The 24,399-nt window shown below is 43.9% G+C and overlaps 1 protein-coding gene across 1 annotated transcript in view; it reads left to right on the top strand.

Moving 5' to 3' along the window:
- CATSPERT (catsper channel auxiliary subunit tau) overlaps positions 1–24,399 on the top strand; it is a 53,023-nt gene that overhangs the window by 2,739 nt on the left and 25,885 nt on the right. The window contains exons 2-9 of the mRNA XM_084817698.1: positions 5,121–5,204; positions 10,604–10,655; positions 11,125–11,276; positions 15,427–15,549; positions 16,851–16,895; positions 17,329–17,397; positions 22,052–22,143; positions 22,649–22,801. Of these exons, the coding sequence (XP_084673824.1) occupies positions 5,121–5,204; positions 10,604–10,655; positions 11,125–11,276; positions 15,427–15,549; positions 16,851–16,895; positions 17,329–17,397; positions 22,052–22,143; positions 22,649–22,801 (770 nt within the window). The remainder of the gene's footprint in view (positions 1–5,120; positions 5,205–10,603; positions 10,656–11,124; positions 11,277–15,426; positions 15,550–16,850; positions 16,896–17,328; positions 17,398–22,051; positions 22,144–22,648; positions 22,802–24,399) is intronic.

Below are 24,399 nucleotides of genomic sequence, written 5' to 3'. Positions count from 1 at the left end.
TACTAAGATGATCCATGGAAATATATTTTTTGTCTCATGGTTAGTTTCCTGAGCCCCATTTGGCGCAGAGTGGTAAGGTGGCTGTAATGCAACCAAAACTCTTCCCCACGACCTGAGTTCGATCCCAGCGGAAGCTGGTTTTCAGGTAGCCGGCTCAGGTCGACTCAGCCCTCCATCCTTCTGAGGTTGGTAAAATGAGTACCCAGCTTGCTGGGGGAAAGGTAGTTAGGACTGGGGAAGGCAATGGCAAACCACCCTACTATACAGTCTGCCAGGAAAACGCTGAGGAAAAACGGCGTCCCTCTAGGGGTCAGTAATGACTCGGTGCTTGCACAAGAGGACCCTTTTTCCTTTCCTTAGTTTCCTTATGTCAAGCTCAGTTCTCCCCCAAACCACTTCTGGTACCCCTGTCAATCCACCTGCCAAACTAATGTGACTCACCCGCCATTTGGGAAACACTGCTTGTTTTTGTCTTTGGCAATATTTTGCAGATTTTATTTAATAGAGGTGCACTGTATCCTAATCCCTTCCTACTTCCCAAACTCCTTTCTTTGAACAGTTTCCATTGCAGCTGGTTGTGATAAGGAGATCAACTTTCCAAACACGGGCACCATAAGTTGCAAAGCGGATCAAATATTCAAATTAAATATGCAAAACTAGGTTAGTTAGCATAACTTGTTACCAATCTCAGCCTTGCTCTACCAAGTAGTAAAGTCAAAAAGGGAAGGATGTATGTATGGGTGGGCTTCTCCCTTGACTATCTCTGCTGCCAAGGGAAAGCTACTCACGCAAGATGTTCCTCTTTTTGGCTGTTTGAGGTGGTGTAATGAAAAAATCAGAACTGTGTGGTAGACCACTACACCTATACAGCTCACCAAAAGGAGACAAAGGAACTTGCACGCATGTCATGTAAACTCAATCAAATCAGGAACTTGACAGAGTTTTGCAAAATTATGTAGAGCGTGGAGAATAATTCCCCACCACCACCACCACCACCGCCGCTGCCATGTCTCAAAACACTAGAAAACTGGGGTAATCCAAGTAAAACTAGAATTGGTGCAGCATAAACAGAGTACTTCTTCAGGGAATGCATAATTCACTTATGGAAAGTTTTGCCACATTATGTTGTTGTGGCCACTAATATAAAAAGGTAAAGGTGTCCCCAACCAGTCGTGTCCGACTCTAGGGTGCGGTGCTCATCCCCGTTTCTAAGCCGAAGAGCCAGCGCTGTCCGAAGACGCTTCCGTGGTCATGTGGCTGGCATGACTGAACACTGAGGTGCACGGAACGCTGTTACCTTTCCCGCCGAAGCGGTACCTATTTATCTACTTGCAATTTCTTGCTTTCGTACTACTAGGTTGGCAGAAGCTGGGACTGAAGACGGGAGCTCACTCCATCACGCAGCACTCGGGTCTCGAACTGCTGTCCTGCCGACCTTCCGGTCTGCAGTTCAGCTTCTTAACCACTAGACAAATTCATGGCAGATGGTTTTATCAGTGGCCGACATTAGCTAAAAGTGAAGCCTCTGTGATTGGAGGCATTCCATTGGTAATTCTGATCTCTGTCATGCCATACTTTTGTACTTTTATGGGGCACGTGACTGGCCAAAGTAGGAGAACAGAAGAAAAGGCTAGCCTTGCAGGACCTGACCAATGACCTATAGTACAGCAATTTAGTACAGATTTCCACCAATTTACCCAAAACAGAAGTTAAGCTATCAGGCCTGTAATTTCCTGTATTCCTAGCCCCCTGGATCCCTTTTAAAAATGTGTATATTGGCTACTTTGCAGTCCTTGGGTACAGAGACCAGTCTTAGGAACAAGTTACATATTTCTTTTAGAAGATCAGCGATTTCACATTTGAATTCTTTAAGAATTCTTGGGTGGATAACATCTGGACCCAGTGATTTATTAATTTGCTGTAAAGACCTGGACTGGAACATCATCTCTTGTTGCCACTTTTTGCCTCAGTTTTTCAGATTCTCTTCCTGAAAAGGTCACTTCAGGCATAGGTATCTGCCCTACATCTTCCACGGTGAAGGCAGATGCAAAGAATTCATTCAGTGCCTCTGCAGTTTCTTTATCCTCCTTTAACACCCCTTGTCACCCAAAGGTCCAATTGCCTCCCTAGCTATTTTCCAAGTTCTGATGTATTTAAATGTTTTTTATTGCTGTTCTTAATATTTTTAGCAATATGCTCCTCAAATTCTGGGTGGTCCCATTCACAGGACCTTTTGTGTGGAATTTTAAGGTGCTTCGAGAATAACCTTTTATCCTGCAATTGCCCTGCCTCATTCATTGCATTTTACAGGGAATCCAGACAACATTGTCCTCCATTTATACCACTTCCATATTTTCCCACATTTCTTCCATCTTTTTTCCTTCCACAAAAATACCTGTTAAGGATTTATAGACAGAATAGCTGCACATTATCTTTTGACTGATAGTGTTAGGAGCTGTCTGCCTGGAAGCACCCTCTTTTTTGTATCCCTTACTGTCTGCTTGCATTTTTTTTTTTTTTGGCTAAAGTTTATGTTCTTTTTTGTTCTCATTTGGGCAAGACTTCCATTTTCTGAAGGAAGTCTTCTTATATCTAACAGCTTACTTGACTCTGCTTGTTAACAACACTGCAGTCCCCCTAATCTGCAGTATACATTCTAGCTGAGTTTCTATTACTGTGGTTTGGAATTACCCCCAAACATTCTGGAGAGATTTGACACTCTTGACTTTCCCTTTCGACTTTTTTTGTTTTTTACCAATTCCCGTATTTCCATACCAAGTCATCTTGTCTGCCTCCTGAGGGATCTGTATAATGACCAAGTAGCAACGGTAAGAACAGACCACGGATCAATGGACTGGTTTAAGATTGGGAAAGGAGTATGGCAGGGTTGTATACTCTCATCCTACCTATTCAGCCTGTACGCAGAACACATCATGTGACGTGCTGGGCTTGATGAAGCCAAGGCTGGAGTTAAAATCACTGGAAGAAACATTAACAATCTCCGATATGCAGATGATACCACTTTGATGGCTGAAAGCGAGGAGGAGCTGAGGAACCTCATGACGAAGGTGAAAGAAGAAAGTGCAAAAGCTGGGTTGCAGTTAAATCTCAAAAAAACCAAGATTATGGCAACCAGCTTGATTGATAACTGGCAAATAGAGGGAGAAAACGTGGAGGCAGTGACAGACTTCGTCTTTCTAGGCGCAAAGATTACTGCAGATGCTGACTGCAGCCAGGAAATCAGAAGACGTTTACTTCCTGGAAGGACAGCAATGACAAATCTTGATAAAATAGGGAAGAGCAGAGACATCACACTGACAACAAAGGTCTGCATAGTTCAAGCAATGGTATTCCCTGTAGTAACCTATGGCTGCGAGAGCTGGACCATAAGGAAGGCTGAGCGAAGGAAGATAGATGCTTTTGAACTGTGGTGCTGGAGGAAAATTCTGGGAGTGCCTTGGACTGCAAGAGGATCAAACCAGTCCATACTCCAGGAAATAAAGCCAGACTGCTCACTTGAGGGAAGGATATTAAAGGCAAAACTGAAGTACTTTGGCCACATCATGAGAAGACAGGATACCCTGGAGAAGATGCTGATGCTAGGGAAAGTGGAAGGCCAAAGGAAGAGGGGCCGACCAAGGGCAAGATGGATGGATGATATTATGGAGGTGACGGACTCGACCTTGGGGGAGCTGGGGGTGGCGACAGCTGACAGGAAGCTCTGGCGTGGGCTGGTCCATGAAGTCACGAAGAGTCGGAAGCGACTGAATGAATAAAAAAAGCAGCAGGGGCAGAGAAGGAATAGCAAGGCTACTCCATCTGCTCAGCTGAGAGACCACCAATTTTCAGGTCCTTCTCTCTTTGAACAGTTTCCATTCCAGCTGGTTGTGATAAGAAGACCAATAATTTCTGTGCATTTCCGCCTTTACAACATTACAACTGCATTACAACTGATTGTTAGAAGATCCACATAACAGTAAGAACTGGCGCCCGAGTTTTCTTGATTTCCTTTTCCCTTCCCACCCCTTTTTCCTTTTGTGTTATGTCTTTTTAGATTGTAAGCCTGATGGTCAGGACTGTGTTGTTCTTATTGATCTGTAAACCACTCTTGGAATCTTTCCAGCTGACGAGTAGTGTATAAATGCTTTAAATTAATTAATTAAATAAAAAATGAGACGTTGCCTCTTCTGAAGTTAAATGTGGCCATGTTGGACTTCCTTGTCCAATTACATATAAACTGAATTTGGTGGTACTGTTGTCATTCAGTTCAACAACAGTTGCATCTCAGAGTGGGTCCTGGGCACCACTTAGGATTAAGTCCAGGGTCATCTTTCATCTGGTCGGTTCCATAACCAACTGTTCTAGGGCACAGTCATTTAGGGTATGTAGAAATTTTACCTCTTTGTCATAACCTGAACATGCATTTACCCAGTCTATGTGAGGGTAATTGAAGCCACCCATTACTACAACACTTTCTCCTTTGGATGCCTCACTGATTTCATTCTCTATCTCAAGATTACCCTAAGCATTTTGGCTAAGAGGGGTGATCATCTGTCTCCAGTACTAAACTACTTTTGGGGCCTGGTATTGCCACCTATAGTAACTCTGTGGGGAGTCTGCCCAGTTTGAGATTTATATTTGGACTCTATGCCTTCTTTGATGTACAGAGCAGTGCCACCCTCTATATGCCCTTCTCTGTTCAGGCAGAATGCTGGACTGGATGGACCTTTGATCTAATCCAGTAAGATAATTCCTGTGTTCACTATTGTTTTTTAGCCCCATTATTATTTCCTTCAGCATTGGTCAAATTGTTTCAGGTTGTAATATTTGGGTTGGATCCAGGATCTGTCTTCTGCAAGAGGAAGGGACCTTCTGTGGGAGGAAGGGCTCAACTCGCGGAATGTCCCTCCACCTGATTTTTTAAGATCCTCACACATCTCAGCTCATCCCATTTAGCAGGATGTCCTGAGTCTCTGTAGCATTTTCAGGGGGCTGGAGGGGCTGCCATGGGATGGAAAAGGAAGATAAGTGTAATTCTGTCAGCGTAGTTGATCCATCATAAATCTGGATTCAGCCCTCTATAATTTGTAGTTAATTGCAGAACCTCTCATTTTTTACAGATGTTGAGAACTCAGAAGACATGTGAAGATTCATCATCTTACCTGTCCACTGACGTCCATAATTTAATTCCTTGTGGTGATGTGGTATGTAGACGAAGTATGTTCTTAATATCATTTTTCAAAGTCAGGAGATACTTTACTTTAAACAGATACTCTGGGACTATAAAAAAAATTACGATGACTAATGTTAGTGGAGGTGATTGTCCTTGACACATCTCACCTTTATCTCTCTTTGTCAGGGCCAGCTTCAGCACTGCAGTGGACTTTGTAGATTATAGCCTGGATTTGATTAGAAGTAGTCTGGAAGGGTTTGGGACTATTCAGCCTCTGGAATGTCACAATCTGTGTGAGCTTATCTGTCAGTGTTCTCAGAGCAGAGCCAAGGCGAGTCACCACTATTCCCCATCCATCTGCTGGTCTGGCCTTGGCAGGCAGGAAAGCTGGGAGTTGTCCATGAGAACCTCAGAGAAGTGGGGTGGGGTTTGCAGAAGGGTCACCCATGTTGAAATGTCAACACTGGAGGGTTAAGCAGTGACGCCCTGTTTGGAAAGAGGCCTTGCTGAAAGGCCAAAAGCCCTTGTCGATCAAATGGTCCAGAAGGGGTGTCTTACAGTCATGCCTTCCCCTTTTAAGCTGATGCAAAGGTGAAGTGCCTTTGCTAGGAACATTGCCTGAAGCCTTCTCTGTTTGGCTCCATCATCATCTGGGCTTCTGGAGGCACTCTGCACCTGGACTCTCCGTCTAATTGGAATTTTGGATTGCTAAGGACTTGCCATGAGGAGTACTGTGATGCTTCTCATACACGTTGAACTCTCATTTTGCTGTGGATTGTGTGTCTTCCTTGTTAGCCCAGAGTGCTGGCAGGCTGAGTTTGATCCTGACTCTTGGGGCTTCTTCACATGGAGCTTTTATCCTGCTGTTGAGATTGAGTTCTATCGATCCTTGAAAATTAAAAGCTTCCCCTCTCAGCAGTCACGTGGTCGCCGCTGTAAATGCAGAAAGGCTCCACAACGGGAGGACTGGTTTTTTTCTTTAACGTAAAGGCAACCTTGGACTTTTCGCTGTCTGGACTCATGTGGTGTGGCGTTACCAAGGTGAAAGCTGTGGCGTGGAACTCTGCTTGTGTGGACTTACTCTTGGACTTAATAGGCCTCACCTATGTTGCACAGAGATCCCAATGTAGGTTCAGGTTTAGATGAAGTCTCTCTGTGTGTGGATTTGTTTGGGACTTTTCTGGAACTCTTGCCTTTGCCTGGGAAGGATGACCCCAGGAATCATTCCAGTTCCTTGTGATGTTTTTGGAGATTCGTGTCTTTGATTGCCTGGGAAGTTTGACCCCAGGAATCATTGTGGCTACTGACTATTGTCCTCGATTGCCTGAGAAGGATGACCCCAGGAATCCTGAGCCCCTTCCCCTGTGTTTTGAGCCGCAAAGATTTCATGGGGAAACCTGTTGTGTGGATCTCTGTCATGGTTGTAGTTTTTAGTGTTGAACTGTTCTGGAATTACATAGAACCTATAGCTACTGACTATCAGCTATATGATTTCTGAAGAGTGTAACCATTAAGATTTTGCCATGGGATTTCCTGCAGTAAAGAAGTCTCACTGATTTGGGTGTCTGATGTCAGTTTGCCAGTGTGTGTGTGCTTGAAAGATTAGGCACCTGACACTCTTGCATGAGACCATAAACTTCTTACAGTACTTTAACTAAAATTACGTTAGGGCTTTTTAAGTTTTGCAGATACTAATATTCTGATCCCATATACTGTATCAGGGGTGGGGAACTTGTGGCCCTCTAGATGTTGTTGGACTCTTAACTCCATCAACCACCATGGTCAGTGGTCAGAGATGATGGATGCTGTAGTCCAACAATAGCTGTAGGGCCACAGATTCCCCAGCCCCCACTACATACACTGGGTTAGCCTATCTGCCCATGATAAAGCACTGCAGTGTTCATATAACGCCATGGTTTGTGACATTCTGTTGTAGTAGTGAGTATATTGTGTCCTAAATATTTATTTGTTGTTTATTAAGCCTTTGGCTCAGGCTCTGTGCTAAATGTTTCTTTTTTCTGCAGCTGTTACTGTAATGTGGCATCTTGCTATCTGAACGTGGTGACAGCTAAAAGGGCACCTTGCTGGCTTTACCAAAGCTGCCAAAAATATCACCACTGATGTTCCCCTTTTTAGTAGTAGTTGCCATGAATCGGCCCTTGCAATGTTTACACTTAGCAGTTATGTACTTTCTTAATAGTCGTCACATTTCTGTATTTTATGATTTCAGCATGGACAGTAATGTCACATTACTATTAGGAATAATTGGAGTTTGTCAGATTTTATACTCCTTGTTCTTTGAAATTCCAAATTCAGCGGTCACTGTCCCATTTTCAACTTACGAATACAATACACTTCCATCCATCTTTGCTGATTTTCTACTTCCAGAATCTGCAGGTTGATCTAGTAAGGCAATTGTCTCCTCCATGGCATTTTATAGATATGACTGTGATTGCAGCATACACAGAAGAAGTATATATTTTCATATAACCTGGTGGTTATATGCTCCTGGTGGTTCCACATGGACCTATGGCCTGAGTGGAGTCCACCCAGAGAAGAGCCTTCAGTGTGGTGGCCCCCTTCCTTGTGTTGCTTCTGGCTCCTTCTGAAAACAGCTCTATTCCAGGAAGCATTCCTTAAGTGACCAGCATGGTTTTTATTGGCATTTTCTTTTTAAAAGAATAATTTTAATATGCTGTTTTTAATGCTATTTATCTTTTTTTACTATTTTACCTCATATGTTCATTACTCTGGAATCTGTTTTAGATGTGGAGCAGTAAACAAATGCTGTAAATAAATAAATAACCACTGCTGCACTATGAATTCCTGCACCCAGGACCTATCTACATGGAGTATTTACTCTGGTCCTGCTGTGGCCCCAACACGATCATGGCATATGACACATGCCCCTGCCCATGGCAAGCATGCTGTTTCTTGCTGTAAAATCTGTTTTTTGGAAGCTGCTTTTCTAACTAATTTTCCCGTCGGGGCCGCTTCAGCATGGTTTGGGAGTCTGTGTGACCTGAACTGCCCTCAGTGCAGGCTGCTGGGATCAGTGCTGATTGACGGAAGGGAAAGTTGGGGGGGGAGAGCAGAGGGCTAAATATGTCTCCCCAGAAGTAACTTCAGTTGGACCTTGCTGAGTACAGGAGCAGAGAGGTTGGGAGAATTCCTTTGCCTGTTGCTTTAAATATTCACTGACTACAGGAGTGGAGAGGGGGCAGACAGCCAGCCCTGTTACTTTGAAACCACGCTGTTGCAAATGTGCTCTGGATAAACATGCTTACTCTCCAGTTGCACTTCAATGACTACGGTAGTGGGGAAGGGGAGTGGCAGAGAGCAAGCCTCAAGCCTGTCAAGTTGAAAACTGCGCATGCCTACTTGGAAGTAACTTGTCCTCTATTGCACTTCACTGAGCGTGGGGGTGGGGGGAGTGGTGGAGAGCAAGCCTCAAGCCTGTCGTTTTAAAACTACACTGTTATGGAAGCACGAAGGTATGACCTTATGGAGGTGTGCAGGTATGCAGGGTCTTACTGATTTTAAAAGCTGATGGCCCCCAACTGACCCCTAATCATGCAGAGAAGGGCTGGACACATAGGACAGCTGTCTGCTAAACATGCCTACTTGGAAGCAACTCGTCCTCCATTGCACCTCACTGAGTGCAGCAGGGGAGGGGAGGTGCAGGGAGCCAGTCTCGGCCCATTCGCTGCCCGCCCCACACCTAGGCAGTTGATGACGTTCAGCTGGACTCTGCCCACCCAACCCCGAACTAATGCAGTTTCAGGTGCCGTTTGTCCCATGCACATGGGTTTTTTTAAATTTATAAACTGCTTTATGTATAAACTGCTACCGTTTGCCCTGAGAAGAGCTAACCTGATTTCATGAAAATCCTGATTTAAACGGCATTGCCTCAAAAGCCATCTCCGTGTAGATCCAGCCCCAATCAAAATGGCCACATCTACAAGCAAGTGATCCTTGTGTTTATACAGAAAACAGTTCCACATGATGATATCATAACAGCCACAAGAGCAAAGGAAACTATAATCTGGTGGGGGGAAATGGTTGTTATTCCTCATCAAGAAGATACATGCAAGAAATCCCTCCACACTTCCGGTCTCGGGACAGTAGTGGATACTTCACTAGACATAGGATATGCATGTATCTCATGAAAGGACTACACATAGTAATTTGTGAGTAATTCATAGGAAAATACGCTGATTTTTATTTACTGAGCACTTGGATTTGCACATCCTTGCACACTTATGTTAAAGGTGTGGTGGTCCCCCTGAAACTCCTGTTTTGTTCCTTTGTCTGATGATGTGTGTGTGCTGTCTCCTGTCAAAACCATAATGAAAAGTGGTGGTGTTTTCCAGTCTCAGCATGTCTGTTTTCTCTCTCTGTGTCCTTGCATAGAGAAAGAGCATATTCACTAGACATAGCTGCTCCATTCTGTTTGTCAGCATGAGGAGATGCCAAGGAGTACTAGCCTATACCATACAGCAGGGGTGGGCAACTTGTGGCCTTCCAGATATTTTGATCTACCACTCCCATTGTCCCTCACTATTGGCTATGCTGGCTAGGGCTGATGGAACTTGTGGGCCAAAACATCTGTGAGCCACAGGTTGCTCACCCCTGCCATACAGCTTCCAGCCTTTAGCTGGGAATGGTGTGAACAAGAAAACAGCAGTGACTGCACAAGTGGGTGCATTTTCTGTTTTGCTTCTCACTTGGAGAGGATTGCTACCTGTTTTAAGTGAACAGCAAATTGCTTGGCTAAATTTCTGCAAGACATTTTATCTCATGAGAATGTTTTTTTTTGGCGGGGGGAGGTTAAGAAGGCAAGAGAATTGAGATGTGGTGCAGACCAGTATCTCAAATGAAAGGGAGATAATTGGTGAATAAAATCACCTACTAATGTGAAAGACTATCCTTCTCATTCCTGATTATGAGGAGGGGCGGAAGGAGCATGAACACTGTTTAGGTATCAAGAACCACAGAGATGCACCAAATATATAATATGGAAAGTAACAACCAGATATGGAATATTATCCTAAAGGAGAGCTGGTGGCTCTGAAATCACTTTACATTAACTTCCTAAGGTTGCAGTTCTTGCTTACTTACCTGGGAGTAAGCCCCATTGAACACAGTGGCACATACTTCCAAGTAAACATGCAGAGGATCGTGTGTAAGGCTGATGTCATGTTCCTTTTGAACATAAATTACTATGCTTGGCTTAATAAACAGATGACATTAATGCACAAAACAAATAATTATTTAATTTTAAGTAAAAATTGAGTAAAGAATTCCAGGATTTTGCCCTGCAGCTTAGAGCTTGTACATGGCCGCTACATGTTGTAGTGGTCCATGGCTATAATGTGACTCTATAATAAAATTAATATCGTTGTGGTTTGTTGTTTCATATTCTAATAGGCTGGCTTGCTGGCAGTTAGTGTGAAGCAGTGCAAAGATTTCACCCCTAAATGTATCCTTTCCAGCTCTTGAAGCCTACTGACAACTATCCATTCTCAGCATGAATAAGACATGATGTCAGAGATCTATGATGATGTTTTCTGTGTGTGTGAAAACATACACGTACCTGTATGTTTTTTGCTGCAGGGCTAATAGCTTTTGTGGGGTATTTGGATCAGAGAAATCATACTGGAGAAAAAGTTAACCCCCTTCTTCCAGCACTATTGCTCCAGTGAAATTTATAGGAGCCCCCAGCTGCTTCACCAAAGAATGAAAACACTGGGAAATCTGATCACGAATCTTGCATGTGTTGTCTGTTTCAGCCCTTATTTCCATTGCTATAAATGAGGTTTGTATGTAGTAGATGCTAACTAGATTTCATGCTGCTCATAATTTTTGTAACACTGTTTTGTAACATCTTGCTTTACTCTGGCTTACTCATCAGAATGTTTCATGCTTCCTTAACATGAGGTTCTTAACAGTCAATATTAAACGTGACACCTACTTGCTGATCCGCATTAGTATTGATAAAATCATGAAATGCACAAATCCTCAAGTTTACAGAGCAAATGTAAAGAACAACAAAAAGATCGCTGCAATTTATTTCGGGGATGTGAGATATTTTTCTGTAAAGGTACATTTTCTTCTTTTTTAAAAAATAGCCTAAATCCTACCCATTGGCTATCATCTGTCACAGAATCTTAATAGCTTTTGTTTGAGCTGTTGTGATGTAATTATGTCAGAAGGGCTGGAGTGAGTTGCCAGTGCCCTCATTCACATGCGTATGTGAACTTGTATGCGTCATTGTGTACACATGTATCAATGAACCTGGAAATGTTGGGATGTTTTATACAGGCACGGTATGCACGCGGTAGACTATGCACTGTGCTAGACTGAAGTGCCGAAAGTAGCTCTTTGACAAAGATTAAGAGTAAACAATGTAAGTTTTTGTTTTACCCCAAATTTTACAGAAGAGAAGAATGATTAATTAGTATACCAACCTCGTGGTTGGTCATGGTTACCTGGAAACTCACAGTGGGCACAGGCTATACTGGTGTTGATCAGCATTTGGGCACAAGCTTTGACCTTGGTCTGGATGGGACTAAGGAACACAATGTGCCAGCCCCCACACACAAATAAATTGGGGAGACTGATGGCTGACTAAACCATTATTAGGGACCCTAGATCCCTGTGGAAATGCAGAATGCAGTTAAAAATGCATTGGAATGGAGAGCCCTGGAACCCTAAATCACCTGAAGAAAAGAACAAACGTGGAGGGAGAGGCAAGGAAATGCTGGGAACAGAGGCAAGCAGGGGAAGCTAGCTGGTCCAAGGTTGGGGGTGCCTGGTCCAAGGTTCTGTGAAAACCTAACACAACACCCTTGACTCTCAGCTTGGCTACTAGAGAAATAAACCTTTGTGCGTAAAGTCAACAACTCATAGCAGTCACACCGGATTCTCTCACTGTAGAGTTGGACCAAACATGGAGGGAGAGGCAAGGAAATGCTGGGAACAGAGGCAAGCAGGGGAAGCTAGCTGGTCCAAGGTTCTGTGAAAACCTAACACAACACCCTTGACTCTCAGCTTGGCTACTAGAGAAATAAACCTTTGTGCGTAAAGTCAACAACTCATAGCAGTCACACCGGATTCTCTCACTGTAGAGTTGGACCAAACATGGAGGGAGAGGCAAGGAAATGCTGGGAACAGAGGCAAGCAGGGGAAGCTAGCTGGTCCAAGGTTCTGTGAAAACCTAACACAACACCCTTGACTCTCAGCTTGGCTACTAGAGAAATAAACCTTTGTGCGTAAAGTCAACAACTCATAGCAGTCACACCGGATTCTCTCACTGTAGAGTTGGACCAAACATGGAGGGAGAGGCAAGGAAATGCTGGGAACAGAGGCAAGCAGGGGAAGCTAGCTGGTCCAAGGTTCTGTGAAAACCTAACACAACACCCTTGACTCTCAGCTTGGCTACTAGAGAAATAAACCTTTGTGCGTAAAGTCAACAACTCATAGCAGTCACACCGGATTCTCTCACTGTAGAGTTGGACCAAACATGGAGGGAGAGGCAAGGAAATGCTGGGAACAGAGGCAAGCAGGGGAAGCTAGCTGGTCCAAGGTTCTGTGAAAACCTAACACAACACCCTTGACTCTCAGCTTGGCTACTAGAGAAATAAACCTTTGTGCGTAAAGTCAACAACTCATAGCAGTCACACCGGATTCTCTCACTGTAGAGTTGGACCAAACATGGAGGGAGAGGCAAGGAAATGCTGGGAACAGAGGCAAGCAGGGGAAGCTAGCTGGTCCAAGGTTCTGTGAAAACCTAACACAACACCCTTGACTCTCAGCTTGGCTACTAGAGAAATAAACCTTTGTGCGTAAAGTCAACAACTCATAGCAGTCACACCGGATTCTCTCACTGTAGAGTTGGACCAAACATGGAGGGAGAGGCAAGGAAATGCTGGGAACAGAGGCAAGCAGGGGAAGCTAGCTGGTCCAAGGTTCTGTGAAAACCTAACACAACACCCTTGACTCTCAGCTTGGCTACTAGAGAAATAAACCTTTGTGCGTAAAGTCAACAACTCATAGCAGTCACACCGGATTCTCTCACTGTAGAGTTGGACCAAACATGGAGGGAGAGGCAAGGAAATGCTGGGAACAGAGGCAAGCAGGGGAAGCTAGCTGGTCCAAGGTTCTGTGAAAACCTAACACAACACCCTTGACTCTCAGCTTGGCTACTAGAGAAATAAACCTTTGTGCGTAAAGTCAACAACTCATAGCAGTCACACCGGATTCTCTCACTGTAGAGTTGGACCAAACATGGAGGGAGAGGCAAGGAAATGCTGGGAACAGAGGCAAGCAGGGGAAGCTAGCTGGTCCAAGGTTCTGTGAAAACCTAACACAACACCCTTGACTCTCAGCTTGGCTACTAGAGAAATAAACCTTTGTGCGTAAAGTCAACAACTCATAGCAGTCACACCGGATTCTCTCACTGTAGAGTTGGACCAAACATGGAGGGAGAGGCAAGGAAATGCTGGGAACAGAGGCAAGCAGGGGAAGCTAGCTGGTCCAAGGTTCTGTGAAAACCTAACACAACACCCTTGACTCTCAGCTTGGCTACTAGAGAAATAAACCTTTGTGCGTAAAGTCAACAACTCATAGCAGTCACACCGGATTCTCTCACTGTAGAGTTGGACCAAACATGGAGGGAGAGGCAAGGAAATGCTGGGAACAGAGGCAAGCAGGGGAAGCTAGCTGGTCCAAGGTTCTGTGAAAACCTAACACAACACCCTTGACTCTCAGCTTGGCTACTAGAGAAATAAACCTTTGTGCGTAAAGTCAACAACTCATAGCAGTCACACCGGATTCTCTCACTGTAGAGTTGGACCAAACATGGAGGGAGAGGCAAGGAAATGCTGGGAACAGAGGCAAGCAGGGGAAGCTAGCTGGTCCAAGGTTCTGTGAAAACCTAACACAACACCCTTGACTCTCAGCTTGGCTACTAGAGAAATAAACCTTTGTGCGTAAAGTCAACAACTCATAGCAGTCACACCGGATTCTCTCACTGTAGAGTTGGACCAAACATGGAGGGAGAGGCAAGGAAATGCTGGGAACAGAGGCAAGCAGGGGAAGCTAGCTGGTCCAAGGTTCTGTGAAAACCTAACACAACACCCTTGACTCTCAGCTTGGCTACTAGAGAAATAAACCTTTGTGCGTAAAGTCAACAACTCATAGCAGTCACACCGGATTCTCTCACTGTAGAGTTGGACCAAACATGGAGGGAGAGGCAAGGAAATGCTGGGAACAGAGGCAAGCAGGGGAAGCTAGCTGGTCCAAGGTTCTGTGAAAACCTAACACAACACCCTTGACTCTCAGCTTGGCTACTAGAGAAATAAACCTTTGTGCGTAAAGTCAACAACTCATAGCAGTCACACCGGATTCTCTCACTGTAGAGTTGGACCAAACATGGAGGGAGAGGCAAGGAAATGCTGGGAACAGAGGCAAGCAGGGGAAGCTAGCTGGTCCAAGGTTCTGTGAAAACCTAACACAACACCCTTGACTCTCAGCTTGGCTACTAGAGAAATAAACCTTTGTGCGTAAAGTCAACAACTCATAGCAGTCACACCGGATTCTCTCACTGTAGAGTTGGACCAAACATGGAGGGAGAGGCAAGGAAATGCTGGGAACAGAGGCAAGCAGGGGAAGCTAGCTGGTCCAAGGTTCTGTGAAAACCTAACACAACACCCTTGACTCTCAGCTTGGCTACTAGAGAAATAAACCTTTGTGCGTAAAGTCAACAACTCATAGCAGTCACACCGGATTCTCTCACTGTAGAGTTGGACCAAACATGGAGGGAGAGGCAAGGAAATGCTGGGAACAGAGGCAAGCAGGGGAAGCTAGCTGGTCCAAGGTTCTGTGAAAACCTAACACAACACCCTTGACTCTCAGCTTGGCTACTAGAGAAATAAACCTTTGTGCGTAAAGTCAACAACTCATAGCAGTCACACCGGATTCTCTCACTGTAGAGTTGGGCTCCCTGAGATTCTGAGGGACCCACAGAAGGTCAGCAGGCTCAATATTGTGGTCGGATACCCAAAATGGGAGGGCCGTTGGGTGTCCCAAGGCCAGCCGAAATTTGTGGATCCCTGTCTTTATTGAGGCAGGTTGCTCCTATGGAAGCTGTTGCGAACTGGTAACATGTTCTGTCTTGATTTGTGTTCTGTATTTAATTTGCTATTCCAGTAAATGTGTTTACAAAATATGCCACATATTTTGATTTTCAGGTTCCAAAGCAGAAAAGCGATCCTAGGAATAGGATTGCTTTGGAATTGGTGGGCTTTGAAGGTCCCAAAGACTTTCCGAGGCTGTTTGGGAATGTAACTATGCACCTTTATGAAGTCATTCAGGTAGGTATGATGAAAAGAGATTTTCTTATATGTGCCTATGCATTGCAATAGAGGACCACAAGCATTTACAAAATGTTACTTAACTTGCTAAAATATTAATGCGTAGTAGGTATTTTACATACTGCTAACGAAAGAATAATTTAAGACGATTTCTTGTAGGGTTTCTTGATCATTATTTCAGCCACTTCGCTATAGTACAAATTTATTACTGCTTTTCCTCACATTTGGTGGCAAAGGTTAAGTACCTACATTCTTGTTGAGACATTAAAATGTAAGCTTAAGCTTAGGACTTCATATTGCCTCCATATTCAGGAGGAAACTGGGCACGAAGAATAGAGGGGTTGTTGCCTTCATGCTTAGCTTGTGAGCCTCCCAGAGCACATCTGGCTGGCTAGTGTTGGAAACGAATGCTGGGTGACGTTTGGCCTGCTCAAGCAAGGTGCCACTTATATTCTTAACAAACTCATGGATCACTCATAGTTCTGCATATGTGACAGTTTGTGGAAGGCGCCAACCATTTATGTGGAGTACTTGACTTACAAATATGGGTGTGAATTCATAATCAGCAAACAGCTAAGGATTAAGGATAGCCAGAATTAGACCTGGCAACAGCTTATAGCAGGGATGAGCAACTTTGGAGGGACCTGGGGTGCACTTTTGACCTCCCTGGACCCCCCCCCCCCATGGGCCGCTCTTCTGCCACCATGCTATGCCATTTCAGCAGCAGCAGAAAACCTGCAGTTTGCTACCGAATTTTGGTGGCAAACTACCATGGAGCGGTAAGAAGGTCACATTTAGTATGATAAATTTGATGTTTTTACCACTCCACAGCAACCACTGATTCTTTTGCTTCTGCAAATTTTGGCAAGGGAGGCAGCAGAGGCTGTACATGGGCTGCTTGCTGCATATTCCCCATCCCTGGCTTACCTCATCATGGGAGGAGGCTAAAATAACTTGGCCTTTTCCAAACCTGTGGTTTTTTGTTTAGAATTTTATTAAAGTTCTTCTAGATAAGCCTTTTATCCTGCAATCACCCTGCCTCATAGCCAGAATTGGGGAGGGGGGGATGACCCTTTCTATGTTTTCCCATCACCACTTCTATCTTTTTTTTTAACCAGAAAAAAATCAGTTAAGGAGGAAAAGATGGATTAGGTGCACAATGCCTTTTGATTGGTAGTGTTAGGAGGTGTCCGTCTGGAAGCACCCTTAATCAAACTGTTTGGTTCAGGATTTGTTTTATTGCTTTTATGCAGTGAACTAGTGGAGAAGCTGTCTTATTTTTGTATTTTCCCTCCATTCAGAAGCAGTCCTTCACTGAAATATGTGCTATGAGAATTAGAAATATGGTAAGCCATCTTTTTTTAAATGAAAAAATGCATATTGCACAACAACTGTAATCAGTCCATCTTAATTGCCATGTAATTTGAACTGCAGCCTTGCAGTTGAGAAAAAAGAAGACGCCTATTAAAACTATTGTTTATAGACCCCAATCATAGAGCAACACAGGTCAATTGAAAACATCACATGAGAAAAACAACCCTGTATCCAGATGAGTTCTGCTTGTGCAAGCTCCTGCATAAGATCTTGCACAGCAGCCCTGTTCAAAACCATGAATACCCCCTAGAGTCAATGCTACATACTGTGCTTGTGCTCAATCAACAAATTTCCCATACTGTAACATACAAACCCTGATGCATTGTGGCATTGCTCTGCAAATGATTTAAAATTCAATTTGTAATGTAAATTGTTCTACTAAGAATAGGATTTTTATACTTTCAGGTTTTCTGCACCGTAGAGGTGGAATTTATGTTTTGCTATGGAAGTCTTGGATATGGATATTCACATCAGGTCAGTGTCTGTTCGTGTTGAAGTAGATGATTGCATTTGAATGATGGGGTTGAAAGTGACCTGAAGGTCATGAAGCCCAGCACCCTGTATTATAAATCACTTTCCGGCCCTCAAGCCAACCCATATAATATGGATTATAGTGTTTATAAGCAGAGAGAATGAGCAAACAAGGTGTATCGTGCTAAAAGTTACTACATATTAAATAGTTGCAGATGACTCACTAGACCTCCTCCATGGAAATAATCCTTCTCATCCTCAAATGAATGAGAAAATTCAGTGAGAACCATCAAGTCTCCCTGGATTAAAAAAAAATAAATAGGTAGGTCCAGCCCTATACATTTTAGTGGCATTCTTTCACTAAAAGACACAGTGGTGGGAATTGACCCATGATCATAAGCGTTTGGAAAGGGAACCCTCTTGACCTCATTGAGCTATAATCAAGACACCCAAAAACAAATGCTTGAAATCAAAAAGTTTTTGCTCCCATTGTTCTTCTGTGCGGCAGTGAACTGTGCCAAGATTTTAAATCTCTAGTTGCTAGTAGAAACCTTTTGATCTCTGACAGTAACTTATTAGTGGGCAATTTATGTCTGTTAGTGTACCCAATACTTCTCATCTTGTTTCACCTTAGTAATTTATCCTCATTCTTGTGTTGTATTTGGAGTGCCAATCATGTTCCCCTGTTTCCTAATCTTAACCAGTCAAGGTTTTAAAATGTCTGATAGTGTGTTACTATAATATCTCCTACAGTTCTGTCTTTATATTGTGACAAAATTGAGTTCTACTTGACAGTAATTCTTTGATTCCTACATTGTCTTTCATTCTAAATATTTTCTTGTAGTTTTTTTTAATGCCCTAAGACATCCTGTTGTATCTCAAATTTATTCTGTACTACTTTTCATCTTGGTTTTGCACGTGGATTATATTAAAATTATGAACTTTTGATTTTAAAAATACTGCAGTTCTTCCTGCATTCAAGGACATAAATTCCCTATTTTGGCTCACTCTGAGCATCTCTACACCAGCCTAAAATCCTGCATTTAAAATGGGGCTTTCTGCTTCTGTTTTAAATGCACAACTGACTCCCTTTACATGTGCTTCCTTTCCCCGCTCCCGTTCTCCCTCCCGTCTCCCTGTATCTGAGTCTTCCATATGTTTCATTGATCTCGCTCCTCTTCTTGCGGCTTTTCCTTTTTCACCGAGGGAACTCAAGCGGAACACAGGCGGCGTAATTTGATACCTCATTATCTCTGATCTATTTAAAAACGGAAAAAAAGAGACACCCTGGAGGTTCACGATGTCATCTAAGGGGCCCGCAAACTTCCGTGAGTGAGCAATCTCAATAGCAGGACAAAAGCTCCATGTGAAGGAGCCCTCTAACTATAATTATAAGAATTCTCTTTGAGAAATCATGGAGGACGGGTGAAGTGCTAGATGACTGGAGGAGGGCTAATGTTGTCCCTATTTTCAAAAAGGGTAAAAAGGAGGAACCTGGGAACTACAGACCCGTCAGTCTGACATCAATCCCTGGGAAAATTATGGAGCAGACTATAAAGCAATTCATCTGTAAGCACCTTGACAACAATATAGTGATTACTCGAAGCCAGCATGGATTTGTCAAGAACAAATCCTGCCAGATGATTCTGATCTCATTTTTTGATCAAGTAACCTCCATTGTGGACCGTGGGAATGCTGTAGACATAATATACCTCGACTTCAGCAAAGCTTTTGACAAAGTGCCCCATGATATCCTGATGAGCAAACTCGCTCAAAGTGGGCTAGATCAGCAGCCTGCCTCCATTTAGTCTGCTTCGTGTCTTCTTCTTCCCTTGCTTCTGTTGGTCCCCCACCCCCCTGTTCTTAACCCCGTGTTGATCCTTACCTGCTGCCCCATTTGCTTCCCTTCCTGCTCCTACCCCCTCTTCCCTCCTCCTATCCCCAGTTCCTGCTCCTACCCTACTTTCCAAGCCTTTGATGGCTCCCCCCTCACCAGTAGCAAACCAACCACACAGAATAAAAAGAAAACATTATTGACATACAGAGTGGCTTATTTGGCTTGCTTAATACTGGGCTTGCTTACTAATGCTTTGAATCTACTAAGGCACTATTTGGCATCAGTTCTGGGATGGGGGGTGTTTGATGGCTATTTTGGGGGTTGACGGTAGTGGTGAAAAGCTGTGGTGGGGAGGTTCTGTCTCATGTGTTGTAGAGAGGGAAAGAAGCATCTCCTGAGTTGGGAAGGGGTGGCCTCAGTGGAAAGGAGGGATGTTTACATGGTGGGAACATTGCACCAAAAAGGGGTGGGGGCCTCCATCTCCTTGAAACTTTGCAGAAATGGGATGAAATTTAATATACAGGTTCCCCTTATGGAGAGGCACAAGATATAAAAAGGTAAAAGGTAAAGGTGTCCCCAGCCAGTCGTGTCCGACTCCAGGGTGTGGTGCTCATCTCCATTTCTAAGCCGAAGAGCCAGCGCTGTCCGAAGACGCTTCCGTGGTCATGTGGCAATATACTAGTGGATAATTGTGTGACTTTGGCCCCATCTACATAGGGGATTTACTCCGGCTCTGCTGCAGCTCCCAAACGATTGTGGCACATGATGCACGGCCCTCTCTGCAGCAAGTGCATGTTTTAATGCCATAAAACCTCCTTTTTTGCAAACTCGTTCTGCAATGGATTTTCTCATCGTGGCAGCTTCAAAGGGGTTTGGGAGTCTGTGTGACCTCAACTGACTTTGGCACGGGTGCGGAGGAGCAGTGCTGATTGGCTGAAGGGAAAGTTGCCATCATGAAAGGGTGGACATGAGGAGAGGAGTGGGCTAAACATGACTAGTTGGAAGTAACTCGTTGCCTTCAATTGCACTTCACTGGGCACTGGAACAGAGAGAGGGGCTGAGAGCAAGCCTCCATGCATTAACTGCATCGCACCTACGCAGTTGATGATGTTCCATTCTATTCACAGTACTCCACCCAACCCTGAACTAATGCAGTTTCAGAGGCCGTTTGTCCCGTGAAAGCAGGGTTTTTTGTGTATACTCTCCATGTGCCACAGAATAAGCTAATTCTGTTTCTTTAAAATCTACTTCTAAATGGAATCACATTGGAAAGCGTCTCTGTAGATGGGGCCTTTGCTTTTATTTATTTATTTATTACATTTATATCTCGCCATTTTTCCTCTTTAAGAAACCCAAGGCGGCGTACATAATCCTCCTCCTCTCCATTTTATCCTCACAACAACAACCCTGTGAGGTGGGTTGGGCTGAGAGTCTTTGACTGGCCCAAAGTCACCCAGTGAGCTTCCATGGCTGAGTGGGGACTAGAACCCGGATCTCCCGGCTCCCAGTCCAACACTCGAACCACTACACCATGCTGGCTCTCATGGAAAAGGGAGGATTTAACTGCAGGTGAAACTGGGAACCACACAGGGGCTGCGGGGAGATGCTTTGGAGTCGGAAACACAGCTGAATGTGGAAGGAAAACAACTTTGCTCAAGGTCACTCCACCGATTACACACTGAAAGTGAAAGCAAGTTTGCAACTTTGCAGAGCGCATTGCCGAAGGAGTGGGGAGGGAAGAGTCGGGCGGTGAAGGGGAGGGTCTGTTGCTAGGCAGATCTTGGGAACAGAAATTGCTCAAGAAGAGCAGCAGCAGCATTTTTGGCCACTCATGCCAAGCGGCTCTGTAGGCGATTTCTGTAACCCACGCTGGCACAACAGACAACACAGTAACCCACCATAGGTAAAATGACCCCTACTGCAGACCACAGGTTCTCAGGGTGAGTTGTTTGGGGGAAACAACACACCATGGGTGGAAAAAAGAGCTCACAGATGACACGCTAACCCATCATGGGTTAGCGTGTCATGCAAACCCAGTCTAACTCATGTGATTATGTGCTTCAGGATAACTCCCAATAACCAGAACAGTGAGACGTACTATTTGTAGCATTTATTTTCTATGTTAATTGAATTCTTCTCTAATGATGCGATGCTCAGCAATGTTTAACAAATTTATTATGGCATAATTTTTAGTGGATGAGTAAATAATTTTTATTCATCAGTTGCAAAAAAAAATGTTATCTTCAATCAACAGATACCTCTTTACATGGATCCATATAGAAAGGGGTGGGAGGGAGGATATTATTATAAAGTGAGGCAGCAAGACACAGCAATGCAGTGTAATTTTACTATGCACAGCACAGATGAAAATGAGATTTATTTTTTTTTAAACCCTAAAAGATCAAATCAGGACTCCCAACTGGTTGTGAATTGGCAAAGCAGGATGAACTGCCTGTGAGTGATGGGGTTTGCTGTTTGAGGCAGGGCTTTCACTTCATTCTGAGTCTGTGTTGAGGTATAGTTCCGCCCTTCCTCATTTGCTCTTCGTGTTTTATTCTATATAGTAGAAGAAACTAGACCCATAGCCAGTGAAAATTGTCTACAATTCTAGAACAGCACCTAGACAGTGAATGGAAGGAGAATTTCAAGAAGTCTTTGGATAAGGAGAAACAACAGAAACATTCGGAGTTGAGAAGACAGTCTCCTCTCCCATGTATACTGTGGGACAGGGAGACCATAGGAGGGCATGGCATTATATATAATATTAACAATCCAATATTACATCATTATTTATTTTAGTGTAATGGTTTTCTTTTGCAGCTGAAGCTGCCAGGGGCAGATCCTGCCAAGGCTGTGGCATATTCCATGTTTTTGCGGGTTCCCCCTCCAGAAGACAGAAAAGATCCTACAAGGCAACTATTTTTGACATCTAAGATTAGATTTAATTCAAAATGCAATGGAATCCTGACCTATAATGACTTACATACAGTTGTATATAATATTTTAGAAGTAGAACTATATATATAAAGAGCGAGAGGAGCAGACAGAAACTTTTAGCTCACCAAACTGCTTAGTGTGATGATGAATAAATAAATTCCTTAGCTGAAAAAGCATGAGAATTATACTGTTTTTAACTAAAATAATGTATCTAAATCCAGGGGCATTCTTGACCTTATCTTGTATATTGATATTATTTACTTTTAGGCAAGGAAACTACTTTGAAACATTTTTTCATTACAGATGTATAGGGCACTTTCCTTTCCAAAAGCAATGGTGTCTGTTAGGTAGAGTGGACCATTCTAGGTGTGTGTGTGTGTGTGTGTGTGTGTGTGTGTTGGAGGGGTCGGGAGGTGTTTCTTTATGATTGCTTCTACTGGTGGCAATATTTTGAATGCCTTGTTTTTTCTCATTTTGCAGCAACGTCATCAAGCCACAGCGCATGGATTACCCTGCATTCTTATCTCCAGACCTAAATGTTACTGTCGGGAACATTGAGCTGGACAACCCTACAGAAAGTTCAGAGCACTACAAAAGCCTTCAGAGGGCTTTGAAACAGCCACCCCAAGAGAGGCAAGGAATCAGACCAAAACAAAAACACATCCCACACCAGTATCCTTTTTTTAAATTTACAGATTCTAATGCTTCTTCAGTGCAACTGAAAATGAGAAGTATTCCTTTAGTCCACAAAAAAGAAAAAATAGATTGCATCCAGATTTAGTCAGTCAGAGTAGACCCATTTAAATCAATAGGAGCTAAGTTAGTCAAGACTACCTTGAGTCCCATAGATTTCAATGGGTCTGCTCTTAAGTATGACTAAATCTGGATCCCACACAAACATTCAACTAACTGAGGAAGTAGACTGCAAGTGCCTTGAGGTACCTTTTCAACAGGACTTGGGCATGATGCTGTGTGGCAGTGTGAAAACTTTTCCCTGTTACTGCTCTTTCCTGACTGGGTGGGCTTGGAGTCTAAAGCACTGACTTTGAAGGAGGGATCAGCTCTTAGCAAATCTAGAGCTACCTGGGAACATAGTTGGGAACTTCTCTTTGTCACAAAGCGTTTAAAGTGCCATGTCTCTAACAAAGGAGATCCACCAAGGTGAAGGTAATACTAGATCACATCATTTTCAATATGATTCACGCTCCACTCTCTGCATTTAACCCCTGTTTAAATGCAATGAGCAGCTATATGAGAGATTCTTTGATTTTGATGCAAAAAAGAAAAGAATGCTATGGCAACCACGTATGATCTAATAAGATGTGACTGACTCAACTTGGTCGCTTTACCTGATTGTGGGCCATTTCTCCTCTGGCATACGCTATGTGACATCATTCCACTGTAGATAAAGATTTAGAAGGCAAGGAAGACCATAGCCGATTTGTGATGCACAATAACACAAGTAGTTGCTTGTTTTCACTGTGGTTGACTCATGATTAGGGGTGCACGAAAGTCACTTACCTGGTCTCGCAGCTTTTCGCGCTGGGGGGGAGGCGCTTCGCTGCTCCCCCCGCGAAGTTCAGGCCGGGGGGGGGGAGGCTTCCCGCCTCGCCCGGCCGAAATTCAGGCCGGGGGGGAGGCTTCCCGCCTCGCCCGGCTGAAATTCAGGCCGGGGGGGAGGCGCCTCGCCTCGCCTGGCTGCGAAATAAAAAGTTAAAAAAAAAAACGCCCCCGTGATAGGCTACGTGACGATTAACGTAGCCTATCACGGCTAGATCTGCAAAGTCAGCCGTGATAGGCTACGTAAATCGTCACGTAGCCTATCACGGGTGACTTAAAAAAAAAAAAAGCGCGTACGCAAATGGCGGCCCCCATAGGGAGCCGCCATTCGCGTTCCTTATTTGGTTGCTGTAGTCTACGTAAATCTTTACGTAGACTACGGCGAAAATAAGGGCAATGCAAATAGCGTTGCCCTTATTTTCGCCGTAGTCTACGTAATCTTTATGTAGACTACAGCGACCAAATAAGGAACGGGAATGGCGGCTCCCTATGGGGGCCGCCATTATCCGTACGCGCTTTTTTTTTTTAAAGTCACCCGTGATAGGCTACGTGACGATTTATGTAGCCTATCATGGCTGACTTTGCAAATCTAGCCGTGATAGGCTACGTTAATTGTCACGTAGCCTATCACGGGGGCGTTTTTTTTTTTTCTTTTATTGGAATGGCGGCGG

This window comes from Heloderma suspectum, chromosome 1 (genome assembly GCF_057233095.1).
Source record: "Heloderma suspectum isolate Gila_16-S chromosome 1, 16-S_ref, whole genome shotgun sequence".
Classification (NCBI taxonomy): domain Eukaryota; kingdom Metazoa; phylum Chordata; class Lepidosauria; order Squamata; family Helodermatidae; genus Heloderma; species Heloderma suspectum.
This window is presented reverse-complemented; position numbering and strand designations above follow the sequence as displayed.